Source organism: Megalobrama amblycephala, linkage group LG18 (genome assembly GCF_018812025.1).
Source record: "Megalobrama amblycephala isolate DHTTF-2021 linkage group LG18, ASM1881202v1, whole genome shotgun sequence".
Lineage (NCBI taxonomy): Eukaryota > Metazoa > Chordata > Actinopteri > Cypriniformes > Xenocyprididae > Megalobrama > Megalobrama amblycephala.
This window is the reverse complement of record NC_063061.1, coordinates 32,731,039-32,749,180: the sequence shown is the minus strand read 5'-3', so window position 1 is coordinate 32,749,180 and position 18,142 is coordinate 32,731,039. Positions and strand designations below refer to the sequence as shown.

Here is an 18,142-nt window from a genome sequence, read left to right as displayed (position 1 = left end):
TAACTATTTTTCATTATGACAATAATTAATTATGACTTTATGATAAACTGCAAAGTTTCTACTTTTAAATTAGACTATACCATGCTTTTAGTGCAAAGGCTTCATGAACTTTATCTGTTTAAGTTTGGGTATGTCATTTCTTGGGATTTTTTTTTTTCAAAAGCAGGAGTGTTGGCTAACAGGTCAAATTTAAAAGACGTGATTTTGTTTATTTCATAAATTGTGTCCTGGTTTCTCAAAAAAAAAAAAAATGGAATTTTTTCTAAACGACTATTTGAACAAAACATGTGCACCTGAATAAATGAGAGTGATTGTAAGTGTGATGATCATCTGCTAAATGAGCAACAGCGACCACAATTCACACCTTCATTCAGTGAAGCTGCTCTCCACAGCCGTTGATGAGAGTTTAAATGCTGGGGAATATTCCCATCTTCCCACAGAAGAAGAAGCAAGCAGGCAGGAGGAATTACTCCAGGAGAAACTACTGACATACTATTGTAAAGATGGAGTTTGAGGAAGAACCCTGCAGAATGAGAGATGAAGAGACAAAAGAACAAACAGGTTGGTGTTTTCCTTCATTCTCTTTAAAGATTACTACAGACCATTAAGATGAAAACTGACAACAAAACATCTAAAACTAGATAGTAGTAGACTCAGTAGTAAACTAGATTTGTGCTAAACTAAGAATGAACTTTATTTTTTTGTTTCTCATTTGTCCTACTTTGATTGAATTATGGGAATTTAATGTTGATTTTAGACCAGATGGAAGTGAATGAAGACAAACAGCATACATTTCAAAAACATCATTGCACAGATGAAGATGGAAATGCAGTAGTTTTACAAGACTGAAAAGAATTTCAAACAAAAACTTGGAGGGAAAAACTGGAGTCAATGGATCTTTCACATGCTCTGAGTGTGGAAAGAATTTCAGACTGAAAGGAAACCTTACAGTGCACATGAAATCTCACACTGGAGAAAAACAGGTTCACATGCACTCAGTGTGGAGAGAGTTTCGTACATAAATCAAAGCTCAATAGACACATGAGAATTCACACTGGAGAAAGGCCTTATACATGCTCTCAGTGTGGGAGCAGTTTCATGTACAATGGACACCTAAAGGATCACATGAGAATTCACACTGGAGAAAAACCGTTCACATGCACTCAGTGTGGAAAGAGTTTCAGGTGCAAAAACTTCCTCAAAGATCATCTGCGCATTCACACTGGAGTGAGATCATTCAGCTGTGATCAGTGTGATAAAACATTTTGTTTCTCCATCATGCTTAAGAACACACCTGAAAGTTCATGCTGCTGTGAAGCCTCACTTTTGTTCTTTTTGTGGAAAGAGTTTTACACTACTGGATACTTTAAAAGTGCATGAGAGAATTCATACTGGCGTGAGACCTTATATGTGCTTTGACTGTGGGAAGACCTGTAGTACATTCGGCAACTTAAAGTCACACCAGAGAATTCATACTGGAGAGAAACCATACAAGTGCTCACACTGTGGAAAGAGTTTCACTCATTTAGGAAACCTGAAAAGACATGAGAGAATTCATACTGGAGAGAAACCATATAAGTGCTCACACTGTGGAAAGAGTATCACTCAGTTACAAAACCTGAAAAGACATGAGAGAATTCATAATGGAGAGAAGCCCCAGTGCTCATAATGTGGGAAGAATTTCACTCACTTAACTAATTTACAGGTTCATAAGAAAAAGCATTGCCCAAATGTGTTTAAGTGAGCAAAGTTTCACATTTAGATCCATGACTTACAAGTAAATAATTTGATATTCAGATTAAGCAAAAGTTGGAATTGTGAGTCAATGGCAACAATAGCCGTTATCCATATCACAAAAAAAAAATTGTTTTTAGTCTCTCTTTTTAGAAGTGATGCATTGAGAACATACTTGAAGACTTTTTTGCATTGGAATCACTGAGATTCTGCCCATTGTGTGAATTATAAGTGTCTGAAAGTCCCAAATATCCTTTCTAACTGATATAGGCCTGTTATACTGCAAATTACACTATATGCCAATGCCTGTACAAGACAAGCTAAGACAAGCCCAGACTTCCCACATGGAAAAAACCTATATAAACATATATGTTTCAATATAGGTTTTGATATAGGTTTTACATATATGTGACATATATAAAATTGGCCGTTTTCCTATATTATATGTACATATATGTACATATATGCACACATATATGTACACATATATGTACACACATATATATATATATATATATATATATATATATATATATATATATATATATATATACAGATATATGTACATATATGTACACATAATATAGGAAAACGGCCAATTTTATATATGTCACATATATTAAAAACCTATATCAAACCTATATTGAAACATATATGTTTATATAGGTTTTTTCCATGTGGGACCAATTTCACGTGTTCGTGTAGCGGTGTGTTTTCTGCGTTGTGTCGTAATCAAAGACAGACTGCGAAAAATCTTGCCATCAGGTCCTCACTTTATTCTGTATAACACAAATGGCAATATATGAGGACTTGTGCAGCATACAAACAGCATGCGGCAGCAACGCACAACGCTGAGAAAGAGAGATATTAAAAGTAACTTAAGTAAAGAAAAATAATCAACGAAACATCTGAATGTACATCACAGAGGGGTTTTGGATTACAATCATACAAATATATCATGTGAATTCAGCTGTTACATGAAACATGGCCTTAATTGAATCACCGCAAAAACTTTGTGCGACCTACCGCTGTGATGTCTCATGCAGACTGGGAAGCAGCAAAGTGCGTCAACACCCTAAGTCAGCATGGCGGCAGGAAACCCCAAATATGGTCATGGCAAGTGGAATCACAAAATAATTGTCTAAATACATAACTGCTACATTCGCACATACATAAGTTCTTGCATAATTTTTTTCGTTAATTCTTAGTTTTTGCCTTGATAATAGAAAATATGAGCTAGGCATCATGTATGACAGTCAAAAATGAGATATGAGCTACAAAATGACCAGATCCTGCCATTAGCTATATAGAAGACATATCTTGTATGTATAGGGCATATATATGGATATGAAGAAGCAATACAGGAGACCTATATTTCCTGTATATGCACATATATGCACCTCAATTTTGCCTATATGTGGCATATATACACATATATGCAGTATATATACGCATATATGCAGCATATATATAGCATATATGCAGTATATATGCGCATATATGCAGCATATATATAGCATATATGCAGTATATATGCGCATATATGCAGCATATATATTATCATATATGTGCATATATGCAGCATATATGTACATATACACTGCATATAGGTTTCATATATGCGCATATATCCACATATAGGTTCTTTCCATGTGGGTTACAGCAGGTGAACGCTGTTTATAGGAGGAGAGTCTGAATGTCATTATTATGTTTTGGAGTTCTGCATGTTTGTTCCTGTGAGTGATTGATTACAAAGGCATTTAACTATCTTTGGAGGGAAACAGTATAATAGTATAATTATATACTATTCTTGTTTATGCTGTTGAATTCTTGTACTAATTGCTAAGATCTTACTTTTTATGGCTATACCTATATATTTTGACAAATAATTTTGTAAAAATGCAATAGAAATTAAATCGTCAAGTTTTAAATTGATTTTGTGTACTGTCTTTATCCTCGCATTTGTTTCTAAAGTTATTACAATAGTTTGGCAGTTCCTCACGTTCCTAGAAGTCGCCATTTGTTTTAATTTCAATCACGTGAAACTGAATCTGTAAGGTCCGTCCATGGTCCAAAGACGGCAGCCAATAGACCTTTATCTCCTTTTAACATTCATGATTATTTCCCCACATGGTGTAAGTGCTCATCTAACTAGAGATCGCAATGCTGCAGTGTGCAAAATGAACATATTTATTTATTTGTATTAAACATTTTAGTCATTATTCTGTCATTTTTCATGGACAATCATTTAGAAGTTACCGCGCATTTATTCATCAATTTTAATACTGCTCTTACGAAAATGAACCATGTTTTTACTACAAAAAAAAAAAAAAAATTAAAAATGGTTGGTTAAACCATGGTAACCACAAATCGATAGTTTAACCCAAAAGGGAGCAGAATCTCATTGAGTCCCATGTTAAAATAACCTACCTAATTTTACAGCAGAAAAAAACATGTACAGCCTGGTGCAAATTATGGTTTTGTTCTATACTGCGAATTTTGCCCTAAATGACAACTCTGAGGGGGGTGAATTTTTTTTTATAACTCATCCTTTCAATTATATGAAGCCTTAAAGTTCTGCCTAATTAAGGGCGTGGTCACTTGAGTGACAGGTATGCCGCTACTGTCTGTGAGCTGTCATCCTCAGCAGGTAACTTCAGCCACTGAATTTGGCATCTCAGCCGTATTTGTGCTTTTTTCTCCATTATTTTATACAATTATAAAATATGGCTTGCTGCATTAATAGTCGAGACTGATGTGCGTCTGTGTAGGCATGTGCACACATGCGCAAGATAAACAGAACAACTGGTTGTTGGATCTTCTTGAGATTTACTTCAATGACAATAGCAGCTATAAAACTCAGACAGTACTGCTTGGATATTATAACTAAAACTGCTGCACTATTTTTAAAAATTATACTTTGCACACATGATCATTTGTTTGAGAGAACATTTGAGAAATATACAGATATATAGGTACATATACAGTTTTACATCATAAACGTTGCTCTGATTGCATCATTTCTTGAAGATCGATGATGGAGAGCAGATCATTCCGAAGAAATGTGATGCAAACAATGGATAATATATCAATATTTCATGGATTTAACACTTTCTTGGACAAAAAGTATACGGACATTTTACCCAAGTGCCACAGACTGGACTCATCTTGCGATCTCTATTTCACAAAGCCCCGTTTGATTTTTCGTGTTGTTATTTGCAGACCCTACACAAATTAATTACTGGTGTTGGAGCATCTATATCGTAATAATACACCGTAGATTGACAGTAAACCTTTATAACTTTCTAATGCTATAACTATCTTTATTAATATTTTAGATAGCTCATTTGCCTGCTAACATGATCACGTCGCGCTAGGCGGGCGTGGTTTCAGCAACCAGTCACATCATGGGGCTCCAACCACGTCCCGCCTCTTTGCCCATTTTCAGTTATCCGGGAGTGAGTGCAGTGACACTCTGCTAAGATGGCAGCGGCCTCATTTTCGCTTCAAAACCACTCTTCAGAACTCTATGGGTGACGTCATGGACACTACGTCCATATTTTTTTACAGTCTATGGTTTTTGTAGTAAAACTGTAATACAGATGGTAATCAATCAGTGCAAAAAAAAAAAACATGGTTACTACATCTTTACTATAACGAAAACATAGTTAATTTTCGTAAGTTTAGCAGTCAAATTAATTAAAAATGTAAATTCAACAGGTATGACCAGTAAGAGAAAAACACTGTTAACGAGAAGACGAGCAATGGACTGTGACAGGCTAGTTAGGAAATACATTTATTTATTATTCAGAACGCATATTTGGAATGGAAATATATTTCAGTAGGTAAAACATAAGTATGGTGTGCATTTTAGGACAACCTCAAACCAGGAAAAGGCATCATGCCTCATACTTAAAGGCTTCAGACATTGGACAAAACAGCATCGTGCCTCAGACTGAAAGGCTTAAGGTCTCATATAATTAGGCATCAGACACAACAGCCTCAGAAAAGGTATCAGACGAAATGGACTTAGATAAAAAGGCATTAGACATAAAGGCATCAGATGAAAGGGAAGCAAATTGCCCCACCACAATGTGACGTCACATGCACGCAGTTTTCTAAATGTTACACTAAGTTGTATAAAACATAAACATATTTATATAAAACATATTTACAATTTTTTTTTTGTACATTTGTATTATTTGCTAGTTTTATTTGCATGTATAAAACGTTAGCTAAATAACACATTGCAACTAGCTTGCATTGCAAACTATCGTGAACACTTATGAAAATTAACCATGGTTTTATTATAGTAAAAATTTGTTTTTTGTCAGATTGATAATATTTGTACTTTTACTACAAATTGGAGGTTACCATTGTTAACTACAATAACCATGTTTTTTTTGGTTTTTTTTGGTTGTTGTAGTTTTTTTTTTATTTGTAGTAAAACCATGGTTAATTTTCATAAGGGAAGTAAAAAATCTTTCGAGCTATTAGACTAGGTTGTTATAAGCACAGATACTTTGTGTACAGAGGTTACCAAGGAAACAGCTTTATTTCTGCTGTTCCAGTGCCACCTACTGTCAAAGAGTCGATTTGCTTTTTTTCTGCAGAGCAATGTGAAAACCGCCATGTTCTTTTCTGTATAGAACCTAAAACCTAACTAGTCTAATATTTAATTAAAGCTGCAAGAATAAAATATCATCAGGTAGCCTATACCTTAACACCTTTCCACCTCATTTTTGTGTAAAATTATTTTCAGTCTGTGAAAATAGTTTTTTGAAGAATATGCCCTTTGTCTTCCATCTGGTCTGAAATCAGCATATTAAATTATCATTATTCATTTAAAGGATACATGTGCAACAAAAAGGATTGCAACTGAACCTTAATTTAGCAAAAAACTTTTAAAAAAAACGTAAAAAAAAAAAAAAAATGTAACCATGCACCAAACCCTGCTAAGGCAAAAATGGATGCCCACTGCTCTGGTTGTGTGTGTTCACTATTGTGTGTGTGGACTTGGATAGGCAGAGCACAAATTCTGAGTATGGAACACCACACTTGGCCACACATCACTTTCACTAACAGAAAGGCTCCAGTTATAGGTGTCACTTAAGTCTGTTTGTCATTTACAACAGTGCAATTAAAAAAATGATGTTAAATAAAACAATCTAGAGAAAAAATATTTATGTCTGAAATAAATGATTAATTTATTCATTATATAGAGGAATTACAGTTGGACCCCATAAAGAGATCAAAATGCTCAATGAAGACCAGGAGTCAAAAGTTTCAACAAGTTAAAAGAGACTTTATTGAAGACAAAGTTCTGCACATTTCCATAGGCCATAGAAATGAGAAAGAGGATCTTGCCTTGAACTAACAAGGATACAGAAACACTAGTACTTATGGATAATCAGCTGACATAATTTCTACAGGTTCTTATAGGTTCATTTGACAATGTCACATGTGTCTCATAATAATAAACAACCCCTGTAAACACCATTTGATAAAACACAATATATTTTCACTTCAAGGCTGAGTTTTGTCAGGACTTCACTGGAACAGAATATCCACACAGACACATTTCCTTCATATACTATGACCCTGCCAAAACATCCTTTGTTAAATGATCAACCTTCACTACTAATTTTAGTAAATTACCCCATTAGACTGAATCACTATGGAAACAAGCTTTTGCTTAATCTGAATGACAAATTATTCACTTACTCGTGAGTGATGGATCTGAACATTAACTTTTGCTTAGTGAGGCAACTTCAGGCAATGCTTTTTCTTATGAGTCTGTAGATTAGATATATGGGTGAAACTCTTTCCACACGAAGAGCACTGGTGCGACTTCTCTCCAGTATGAATTCTCTGGTGAGATTTTAAGTGACTGGGTGTAGTGAAGGTCTTCCCACAGTCAAAGCACATATAAGGTCTCACACCAGTATGAATTCTCTCGTGGACTTTTAAATTCTGCAGTTGTGAAAAACTCTTTCCACAAAAAGAGCAAAAGTGAGGCTTGACACCAGCATGGATTTTAAGGTGTTTTTTGAAGCTTGATTCAAAAACAAATGTTTTATCACACTGATCACAGCTGAAAGACTTTACTCCAGAGTGAGAGCGCAGATGCTCTTTGAGAGTGTTTTTCTGAGTGAAACTCTTTCCACACTGAGTGCATGTGAACGTTTTTTCTCCAGTGTGAACTCTCATGTGCACAATTAAGTTTGCTTTACATATGAAACTCCTTCCACACTGAGTGCATGTGAATGGGTTTTCTCCAGTATGAATTCTCTGGTGTTGTTTTAAGGCACTGGGTGTAGTGAAGGTCTTCCCACAGTCAAAGCACATATAAGGTCTCACACCAGTATGAATTCTCTCATGTTCTTTTAAATTCTGGAGTCGTAAAAAACTCTTTCCACAAAAAGAGCAAAAGTTAGGCTTCACACCAGCATGTATTTTAAGGTGTTTTTTGAAGCTTGATTCAAAAACAAATGTTTTATCACACTGATCACAGCTGAAAGACTTTACTCCAGAGTGAGAGCGCAGATGCTCTTTGAGAGTGTTTTTCTGAGTGAAACTCTTTCCACACTGAGTGCATGTGAACATTTTTTCTCCAGTGTGAATTCTCATGTGCACAATTAAGTTTGCTTTACATATGAAACTCTTTCCACACTGAGTGCATGTAAACGGTTTTTCTCCAGTGTGAATTCTCATGTGCACATTAAGGTTTCCTTTCTGAGTGAAACTCTTTCCACACTCAGAGCAGGTGAAAGATCCTTTGATTCCAGTTTTTCCAGCTTGTTTCTGTATGAAATTCTTTTTAGTCTGTGAAATGACTATGTTTCCATCTTCATTTTCTATACTCTTTTGAAACTGATGCCTTTTGTCTTCATTCACTTCCATCGAGTCTAAAAAATTAGAAACTAAAATAAATTCAGCGATCCCCAAATTATCAAACTTTTCATCTTAATGTTCCTCATCAGTCATTAAAGAGAATAAATAGAAACACCAACCTATTAGATCCTTTGTCTCTTTATCTCTCATTCTGCAGGGTTCTTCCTCAAACTCCATCTTTACTATAGTATGTCAGTAATTTCTCCTGGAGTAATTCCTCTTGCTTGCTGCTTCTCCTGTGGGAAGATGGGAATATTCCCCAACATTTAAACTCTCATGAATAGCTGTGGGAGTGGCTTCACTGACTGAAAGTGTGAATTGTGGTCGCTGTTGCTCATTTAACAGATGACCATCACACTTACAATCACTCTGGATTTTTCAGGTACAAATGTTTGCTCAAATAGTCATTTAGAAACAATTTAGTTTTTTGAGTTTTTACTTATAACTCATCTAGCTAAATTTTGTGTTGCTTTGTGTCATACATGAGATATGGTTTATCATGGATTGATTAAATTGAAGATGCTGTGAGATTTATGTTCAAACATTTTTTTTTTTTATAAAAGAATGTAGTTCAGGCTTTTTAAATGACAAAACAATATGCAAGTATTTTCTCAAAAGTGCTGTCAATTAAATGTGTGCAAAGAGACAAAGTTCTAGTTACAAAAATATACACATGTATTTCTAAAACTATAGCATGTATTTATTTAACATTCATTTAACCAGGCAAGTGATTAAAACAGGTTCTTATTTTCAATAACAGCCTGGCAGGAGAGTAAAGTCTCCTGAAAACATACAACCATACTATAGATAAACTATAGATAAGATATACCAATGTATTTCCCGTCTTGTATGCAATGATGTCCGATTCAAAAAAGGGTATAATTCACAATGATGCGTTCTATTAGATAAAATAGTATCAGTCTAATCAGTCTAATTACTGCATGATACAACACATTTAGTTGTCCTTTCTCCATCTTTATGCGCATTTCTATATACCACATCACCATTGTCAAACAAGTGTAAAAAAAATGAAAAATGGTTTCAACAAGATATTTCTTGGCTGTTTTTTGAGTTAAGTTCTGATTGTAAATAGGTATTTATTGAATTATTTTGTTTAGTGAGCCTCTACTGATCATCAGGTAGGATTATTTAATCAATTGCCCTGTTTAATGAAGAAAACAACAGTATCCTTGAAAAACTATCAGTAGTCATATAATTATTTAGGCCTACTGAGTATGAGAATGTTAATATGTTTTACATTTGTGTTCAATTCAACCACATGATGAGCTGGTTGAATCTGTCGTTGTTCACGAAACTAGTCAACTGATTCAATTTGCCATGTGTTGCAGAATGTGAGGACATTAAATTTATTTTTATTGGGAGAAATCTAAATCAGACAATTTATGTATGCATTAATCTATTTCGGACCAAACTGCAGTGTTAATTCTTCCTGTCTGGTGAACTATTCCTTTGTCTTTATTTTGACATAATATTTTGGAAACCAAAAAAGTTTTCTCCATTTGTCTAGGAACTATTTTTGCAATTTTGTTTGAATCCTAAAGCTTTGATTGATTTATTTTATTGTATTTTTTTTTTGGCACTAATTGGTTTGTCCACAAGGTGGCAACACTGTCCCGAGCCGTTGTTTCACAGTTGGAAAAGGCGAAGACAGCAGGACAAAAACAATACTATGGAAATAAAACAATCTCGCTCGCATTGACGCATTCACGAGTTCCTGTGAGGGGATTAAAAGCTGTTTATACCGCTGTGTTTTTCAGACGGTAAATACATTTATTGTATTATTTATCATAAATATACATCGAAATGTTTGGTGAATCAAAAGTGGTTGCCCCATTAATCAGTTTAAAAATTTAGCTAGATTAGTAAAATTAGCAAAACACTTACACCTGGATAATTGTGAGTGATTGTGAGTGTGATGATCATCTGCTAAATGAGCTACAGCGACCACAATTCACACTTTCAGTCAGTGAAGCCGCTCCCACAGCTGTTCATGGAATATTCCCACAGGAGAAGAACAAGCAAGCAGGAGGAATTACTGCAGAATAAACTAGCTACTGACTTGTAAAATGGAGTTTAAGGAAGAACCCTGCAGAATAAAAGATGAAGATACAGAGGAACAAATAGGTTGGTGTTTCCTTCATTCTCTTTAATGACTGATGAGAAACATTAAGATGAAAACTGACATATTAAAATAATTTTAGCAAAACTGAAAAGAATTTTATTTTTTTTGTCTAGATTGTCTTTTAATTAAAATATAAAAATATGTTGTTTTTAGACCCGATGGAAGTGAATGAAGACAAACGGCATCATTTCAAAAATGAAGATGGAAACATAATTTCACAGACTGAAAAGAATTTGACACAGAAAAGCACTGGTGAAAAAGATTCTTTGACCTGCTCTGAGTGTGGAAAGAGTTTAACGCATATATCAAACCTAAAGAGGCACATGAAATTTCACACTGGAGAGAAGCCTTATACATGCACTCTGTGTGGGAAGAGTTTTGTTCTGAAAGCACACTTGACTAGGCACCTGCGAGTTCACACTGGAGAAAAACCGTTCACATGCACTCAGTGTGGAAAGAATTTCACTCACAAAACCTCTCTCAACGCTCATCTGCGCTCACATGCTGGAGTGAGATCATTCAGCTGTGATTTGTGCGACAAAACATTTGTTTTTGACCAAAACTTAAGAGAACACCTAAAACTTCATGCTGGTTTGAAGCCTCATGTTTGCTCTCTTTGTGGAAAGAGTTTTTCAGTACTGAAAAGTTTACAAGTTCACCAGACCATTCACACTGGTGTGAGACCTTATATGTGCTTTGACTGTGGAAAGAGCTTTAGTACACTGAGCAACTTTAAAAGACACCTGAGAATTCATACTGGAGAGAAACCGTACAAGTGCTCACACTGTGGGAAGAGTTTCTCTCATTCATCATCCTTGAAAGCTCACAAGAGTGTTCACACTGGAGAGAAGCCGCACCAGTGCTCTTCATGTGGGAAGAGTTTCACCTGCTCCTCTAATCTAGTGACTCATAAGAAAAAGCGTTGTTGTCTAAGTGAGCGAAAGCTCTTTGAAACAATGCCGGGGTAAGTCCATTAAAACTCTGCGAATGTTCATGATGTGTTCATTGATGTTAGTAACTCGGTCTTGGAGTGTGGATGAAAATTATTTGCTTTGATTCTCTTTCTTATTTTGGGGTAGATTACATCTCTTTTTTTTGTTTGTTTTTCTATATGAATTTATAAAAATTGGCAGTACTACAAATTTGACAGTTGATGGCGCCTGTTTTATTGTAAAGTAAATTTCAGCTTATTGACGCAGATCAGCAAACATCTCTAAATCTGCTGTTTCAGTACATTTGTTTGAGGAAAGTTGGAAAAAAAAAAAGCTCAGTTTAAGCATCTGAAATGTGTTTAATTTCCTTCTATTAAATGACGGGTTAATCTCCTCTGATTGTTTTCATGTTGTTAGATACAGAAGCTGAATGTTCTAGATTAGGATCGGTTACATATTCATTTAAATGTGAGATTTTAGTGAAAGTTTGTTTCTATATGCAGTTTCATCTGACAAGCTTTATTTGTCTTGATCCACTGGCTTGAGACCCTCTTTTTCTGCTCTCATTTAAATATTGAAAGTAAATGTACACTTCAGTTAAATGTTTAATAAAAACTAAAAACAATTCATTGAACTTTGACTTTTATTCTATTAAAATCTAACACACTGCCAACAGCAATAGCCTTCACAATTTTTTTTTTTTTTTTTTTTTTTTTTCTTCTTTCCAAATATATTGTTTTATAAGTTCCTTTGAGATAAATTTGAGTAAAATAAAGCCTATATGCATAACTTGACGATACTTGGACATCTACAATGTACTTGTTCAAAAATGAATAACTGCAAAACTAGTGTTAGTATGGGTGTGTGTAATTTACGTTGTGAAAAAAAGAAAAAAAAAAGTATTGTCAAGTTTGTTTAGCCAAAGGCTGTATTTTACTCTTAAATTGAAAAGAAAAAAAACATAGGAAAATCTTGAGGGAACCAGGGGGCGGGGCTTTGATGTCATACCTGCACTACTCTATATGCCTACTTTAAATCATTTTCAAATATAACATATAACAAAGGAATGTTCTATATTCAGCTTTGTTCTAACCTTCTGTTTTCCTGTAAATTATTATGCAACAATCTGACACACAACTGGAATATTAAAGTTAAAAGTCTGTATCTCTGAATTGCAAACTATTCCTTTCTCTAATTTTCAAACCTTCACATGTTTAATCAATGTCGGATTGTAGCAATCAACCCTCATCAATATTCTTTCAGCTTCTCTGAACTGAATTGAAGAATTGATAGTTTAACAGTGCTGGAAATGTAGAGCTCATTTCTGATAACACCACTTTCGAGGAGAAAAAATTATTTGTTTGTCATTATTTAGAGGCTGTTGCAAGAAATTGTTTGAACGTAAATTTGTGTGTCTTTCTTTTATTCACCCTCAAGTTATTGCAAAACTGTAAGAATTTCTTTTCTCTGCTGAACACAAAGGAAGATATTTTGAAGAATATGAAGAAAGGAAAATCCAATGGAAGTCAATGATGCCCCACAACTTTGGTTACAAACAATCTTAAAAATATCTCCCTTTGTGTTCAGTAAAACTAAGAAATTAATACAGGTTTGGAGTAAATTATGACAGAATTTCATTTTTGGGTGAACTATCCCTTAAAACCTGTCATATTGTATCGATTTCTTCTCAACTGTATAAAATATTATGATTGCACATAATTAGATTTGTGAAATAAAAAGCAACACAACTAATTACATGCATGACTGATTTAATGAATAAGTTTTCATGATATTAAGGTGTTTAACATAGTATTCAGCATTGCTAATCAACTCTGTAGTAATGTCATTTTTAAACAAAAAATTGATGTTTTTCCATTTTTATATTTAATACTCGATTGTTCTCATAATATGGATTCTGACACTGACACACACACCACTGAGAGAAGATGAAATTGTTTTGGATTACTTTTACAAGAAGAGTTTGTTAAATACTGTCTTGGTTAAAATTAACTAACTTTTAAGATAATTTAAGCTCTTGGTGTATATATCTTTTAACTATTTGGTAAAATACAAATGAATAAAATTATTTTATTGCCTTTATCATTTTAAGCAGATTTTGTGTGGTTTTGATACTTAGAATAAGATGAGTTTCTATATTAAATGATGATAATAATTTGTCAGTACAACAGATGTTCCTCTAGATGGCGACATTTGTTTAATTTTTACCACGTGATCTTGAGTTCACCGTGGTTCACCAAAAGACTTGAATAGATAGTTCAAACAACTATTTAATAAATAACGACGTAGTTCCCAAAGATTATGCAGTGGTGTAATGTAACGAAGTAATAATGCTTCGTTACAGTACGGAGAATCTGTAGGCTACTTTACTTGAGTTTTTATATTTGTCAACTTTTACCTTTACTCCACTACATTTCCTAAATAAAATGTATACTTTTACTCCGATACATTTTCCCAAAGCATTTTCGTTACTTACTACAAAATAAAGAAGAATACAGACTGCAAACAAGTGCTCGGGCATTTTCCGGGTTGAGTCCGTTGCTGCGCGGCTGAGAAGAGTGCGCTGTCATTATACAGCACGAGAGCGACCTCTAGAGGCGAAATAAAAACTATCACTGATGCCTCCTAGTTTATTTTGACACGTGACGTGAGGCTGAGCGCTGCACAGAGCGGGACACTTCAAAAACGGCTTTAAAACGGACAACAAAACGGTATGTTAAACAGTGCATGTTTTCATATCATTATAAAGTAATTAGTTTGTTGACTAGATGCTGCATTATTGGAGAACAGCAGTATGTTTGCTGTCGAGGCTGAGAGGATGCTAACATTAGTAGTACCTCAAGCGGTTAAAACAATGTGACAAAAACAGCAACTGTTTAATGACACGATTGTTACCATTCATTTGCATCAGTTTATATCCATTTGTTCGCTGTTATGCATTCATTATCCATTGAAGTTGCATATTTAAACTGTATCCTCATCATGCAGCGACAGAAACATAACAAATCAGAAATGTATTCGATTTCAGTTCTTTTTTTTATAGGTACTATAACACATATTTTGATTAGATAATATACATGAAAGTGTACATATAATAGACCCATGCTATGCTATGCTATGTGTGTAAAGATGGTAATTTTTAAGCATGACTTTGGATTTATATGAAATGGTAACACTTTACAATAAGAGTCCATTTGTAACATTAAATAAGGTTAATAAAAGTATTGTTCATTGTTAATTTCAACATTTACATTTTAAGATTTTAAAGTCTCTTACATTAGTTATAATGCACTATGAATTAACATGAACGATCAGTGTATAATTAATATATTAGTATGTTTTATATTTAAAAATTACAATAAACATTTAGCCATTTTTTTTAATTCAAAGAAACAAAATGTAAGAAAGAGTTAAAACTGAACACAATCTTGCTGCTCAAACTGTGTATAGAACAATTTTTAATTATATGTTTTTTGCTCCTTTTGTATTTTACACTTACTTGTACTTTTACTTTCAATGCTTAAGTATGTTTAATATAAAAAAATACTTTTCATACTTAAGTACAAAAAATATCACATACTTTAAAACTTTTACTCAAGTAGCATTCTAAACAGTGACTTTGACTTCTATCAAAGTCATTTTCTGGTAGGATATCTATACTTTTATTCAAGTATGGTTTTCGAGTACTTTATACACCACTGAGATTATTCGTTATGTTTTTATTTTAAGTAATGAACAAATGAAACCTGGTAAACAGAGTTTTTAATGATAAATCATATCTAATGTAAGCAGGGCTTGATTTAAGGATTGAATTGAATTGAGAGAGAGAAAGAAGGGGGGATGCATGCGTTCCATTCAGAAATGATCATTCTTTTCATCTTTACCGTCCACTGTTAGAGCTTTGAAGCCCTGAAAAGTGTTGTTGGGCTCAAACACTATTGTCATTTTGAACTAAATTATATAGTTTTTTTAATCTGTTGATAATGATTAGACACTTAGACACAGATAAACACTTCAGTGCAGGGATTGTGGGTGTGTGTGCGTGTGTGTGTGTGAAAGAGAGAGAGAGAGTCTGGTGCTCAATCATACAGTTACATTTTATTATTTAGCAGATGCTTTTATCCAAAGTGACTTACACATGAGGACAACAATAGAAGCAATCAAACCAACATTAGTGCAACAACAATATGCAAGTGCTGTGACTAGTCCCAGTTTTTTAAAATAGATATGTAGAATAGTATGTGTTAGTATTATTGTCTTTAGCCATCTTAACGAAATGGCTGCAAGACGGAATCTTTTTCATCAACAGCAGCTCGGGTTGAGTTAAGCAGGTCATTCCACCAGCAGGGAACAGGCCAGGTAAAGGCCTGTGAAAGTTATTTTGTGCCTCTTTGGGATGACACCACAAGGCTCACTTGCAGAAAGCAAGCAAAATCTTAAGTAGTGAGTGTAGGTATAGGGGTGCAGAGCCTGTGGTTGATCTGTAGGCAAACATCTGCCTTGAATTTGAAAAGAGCACCAATTAGCAACCAGTGCTGGTTTATGAAGAGAGGTGTGACATGCTCTTTCTTCGGCTCGTAGGTTGATGAATATAGCTGAATGGAGAAGTGGTGATGAAGTGTTGGGTTGGCTGAAATCACCAAGCAGTTCTGTCTTCGCACGGTTGAGTTGAAGGTGGTGGTCCTTCATCCAGCAAGAAATGTCTGTCAGGCAGGCTGAGGCATGAGCAGCTACCGTCTGATCATCTGGCTGGAATAAGAGTTAGAGCAGGGGTGCCCAATCCTGTTCCTGGAGATCTACCTACCTGCAAAGTTTAACTCCAGCCTTGCTCAATACACCTGTCTGTAATTATCAAGTGCTCCTGAAGAAATTAATTATCTGATTCAGGTGTGTTTTATCAGGGTTGGAGCTAAACTTTGCAGGTAGATAGATCTCCAGGAACAGGTTTGGGCACCCCTGCGTTAGAGTTTTGTGTCATCAGCATAGCAGTGACAGGAAAAACCATGTTCATGAATGACAGATCCTAGTGATGACATGTAGATAGAAAAGAGAAGTGGTCCAAGCACTGAGCCCTGAGGCACCCCAGTAGCTAGATGTTGCGACTTAGAAACCTCAACTTTCCACGACACCCTGAAGGACCTACTTGAGAGGTAAGACTTGAACCACTGGAGTGCAGTTTTTGAGATGCTTTTTATCATGAGGGTTGACAGGAGGTTTTGGTGGTAACGGTGTCAAAAATACTGATTAGGGGCTTTTGCACCGAATAGTTATAGGAACTAATTTACAGGGACTAGCCACTAATATAGTTCCCCGAGAACTAATTTCTCCCCCGGACCATGTTCCTGGTTACAATCGTACCAGGAATAGGAAACTCCGAAGCAGCCGACAGTGGCGTCTTTAAGCGCAGCAGTTGTGTTTTTCTTGTGTCGTGGGTTTCTTGATAATGGAGATGGAATGTAAAAGCATAATTTATGTGACTGAAAGAGCAAAAAGTGGGGCTAAGAGATTAAATATCCTATGAAAAACTTTACGTATTACATATATCATCGAGGTAGAGAAAAGAACACAACCCTGCAGACAACATGTAAATGCTGTTATCATTGTTTTCCATCTTCATGAAGTAAATATGTTTACACAGATTTTTAAAAATGCTGGGTGCCAGTGTTTCAAGGCAGGAACACACCAAGCTGAAGTTGGTCCTCGTCTGCTTTTTTCGGCCGATTCGAAATGTTGAATTGGCGTTGGAGCTCGTCGGTCCGTCTGGCCATCTGATCATTCTGATTGGCTGTTCAGATACTGCCACCTGCTGGTTCGGAAAGGCATTCTATCTCACGCAGGCGCAGAACTGACATGCTACTTGGCCATCGGCTGTTTAGCGTCGGTTTGGTGTGTCAGGGCAACTTTGGACACAGACACTGTCGACGTGAGCCAACCCCGCAGTCTGCTTTCGTCACCACTAGTTCGTTGGCATCGGCTTGGTGTGTTCTGGCCTTCACATGCGTTTGACCAATCAATATACACTTACATCACTGATAGTTCCTATAGTGCTGGTTTAGACCCGACTCTGAAGTTGGAGATAGTTTATTTCCCTCAAAAGGAGTTGCTAGAACTAAAATCGTTCCTGCGGTGTGAACACAGCAAAGTCCGGGTACTATCAGTCAATAGTTCTAGGAACAATGAAAATGTTCCTCTGGTGAGAAAGCACCTATTGTTTCTAAAGGACTATTTGAGCAAACATTTGTATCTGAATAATTCAGAGTGATTGTAAGTGTGATGATCGTCTGCTAAATGAGCAACAATGACTACAATTCACACCTTCAGTCAGTGAAGCCGCTCCCACAGCCATTCATCAGTTTAAATGCTGGGGAATATTCCCATCTTCCCATAAATATCCAATAAAATATCATCAGGTAGCCTATAC

The 18,142-nt window shown here is 35.2% G+C and overlaps 2 protein-coding genes and 1 pseudogene across 3 annotated transcripts; 2 read left to right on the top strand and 1 right to left on the bottom strand.

Moving 5' to 3' along the window:
* The first annotated feature begins 466 nt into the window (after positions 1 to 466).
* On the top strand, positions 467 to 1,834 carry LOC125252117 (annotated as a pseudogene).
* A 5,115-nt stretch (positions 1,835 to 6,949) lies between these two features.
* LOC125253149 (gastrula zinc finger protein XlCGF52.1-like) lies at positions 6,950 to 10,149 on the bottom strand. The gene is made up of 2 exons (XM_048166956.1): positions 8,748 to 10,149; positions 6,950 to 8,642 (listed from the first exon to the last, which is right to left on the bottom strand). The coding sequence occupies exons 1-2, from the start codon at positions 8,803 to 8,805 to the stop codon at positions 7,492 to 7,494; spliced, it is 1,209 nt and encodes a 402-aa protein (XP_048022913.1). The 5' UTR covers positions 8,806 to 10,149; the 3' UTR covers positions 6,950 to 7,491.
* A 137-nt stretch (positions 10,150 to 10,286) lies between these two features.
* On the top strand, positions 10,287 to 12,328 carry LOC125253171 (gastrula zinc finger protein XlCGF7.1-like). Of its 2 annotated transcripts, XM_048166996.1 has the most exons (3): positions 10,287 to 10,409; positions 10,657 to 10,773; positions 10,925 to 12,328. In XM_048166996.1, the coding sequence occupies exons 2-3, from the start codon at positions 10,716 to 10,718 to the stop codon at positions 11,737 to 11,739; spliced, it is 873 nt and encodes a 290-aa protein (XP_048022953.1). In that variant the 5' UTR covers positions 10,287 to 10,409; positions 10,657 to 10,715; the 3' UTR covers positions 11,740 to 12,328. The 2 variants fall into 2 exon arrangements, with proteins under 2 accessions (XP_048022953.1, XP_048022952.1); XM_048166995.1 differs by having other exon boundaries at positions 10,360 to 10,773.
* Positions 12,329 to 18,142: the final 5,814 nt, after the last annotated feature.

What these genes read in the sequence shown, in the direction of transcription:
- LOC125253171 (XM_048166996.1), top strand. Translation starts at nt 10,716, where the DNA reads ATGGAGTTTAAGGAAGAACCCTGCAGAATAAAAGATGAAGATACAGAG. An exon ending in AGATACAGAGGAACAAATAG is followed by an intron (nt 10,774 to 10,924) that starts GTTGGTGTTTCC and finishes TGTTGTTTTTAG; the next exon opens with ACCCGATGGAAGTGAATGAA.
- LOC125253149 (XM_048166956.1), bottom strand. Translation starts at nt 8,805, where the DNA reads ATGGAGTTTGAGGAAGAACCCTGCAGAATGAGAGATAAAGAGACAAAG. An exon ending in AGAGACAAAGGATCTAATAG is followed by an intron (nt 8,643 to 8,747) that starts GTTGGTGTTTCT and finishes CTAATTTTTTAG; the next exon opens with ACTCGATGGAAGTGAATGAA.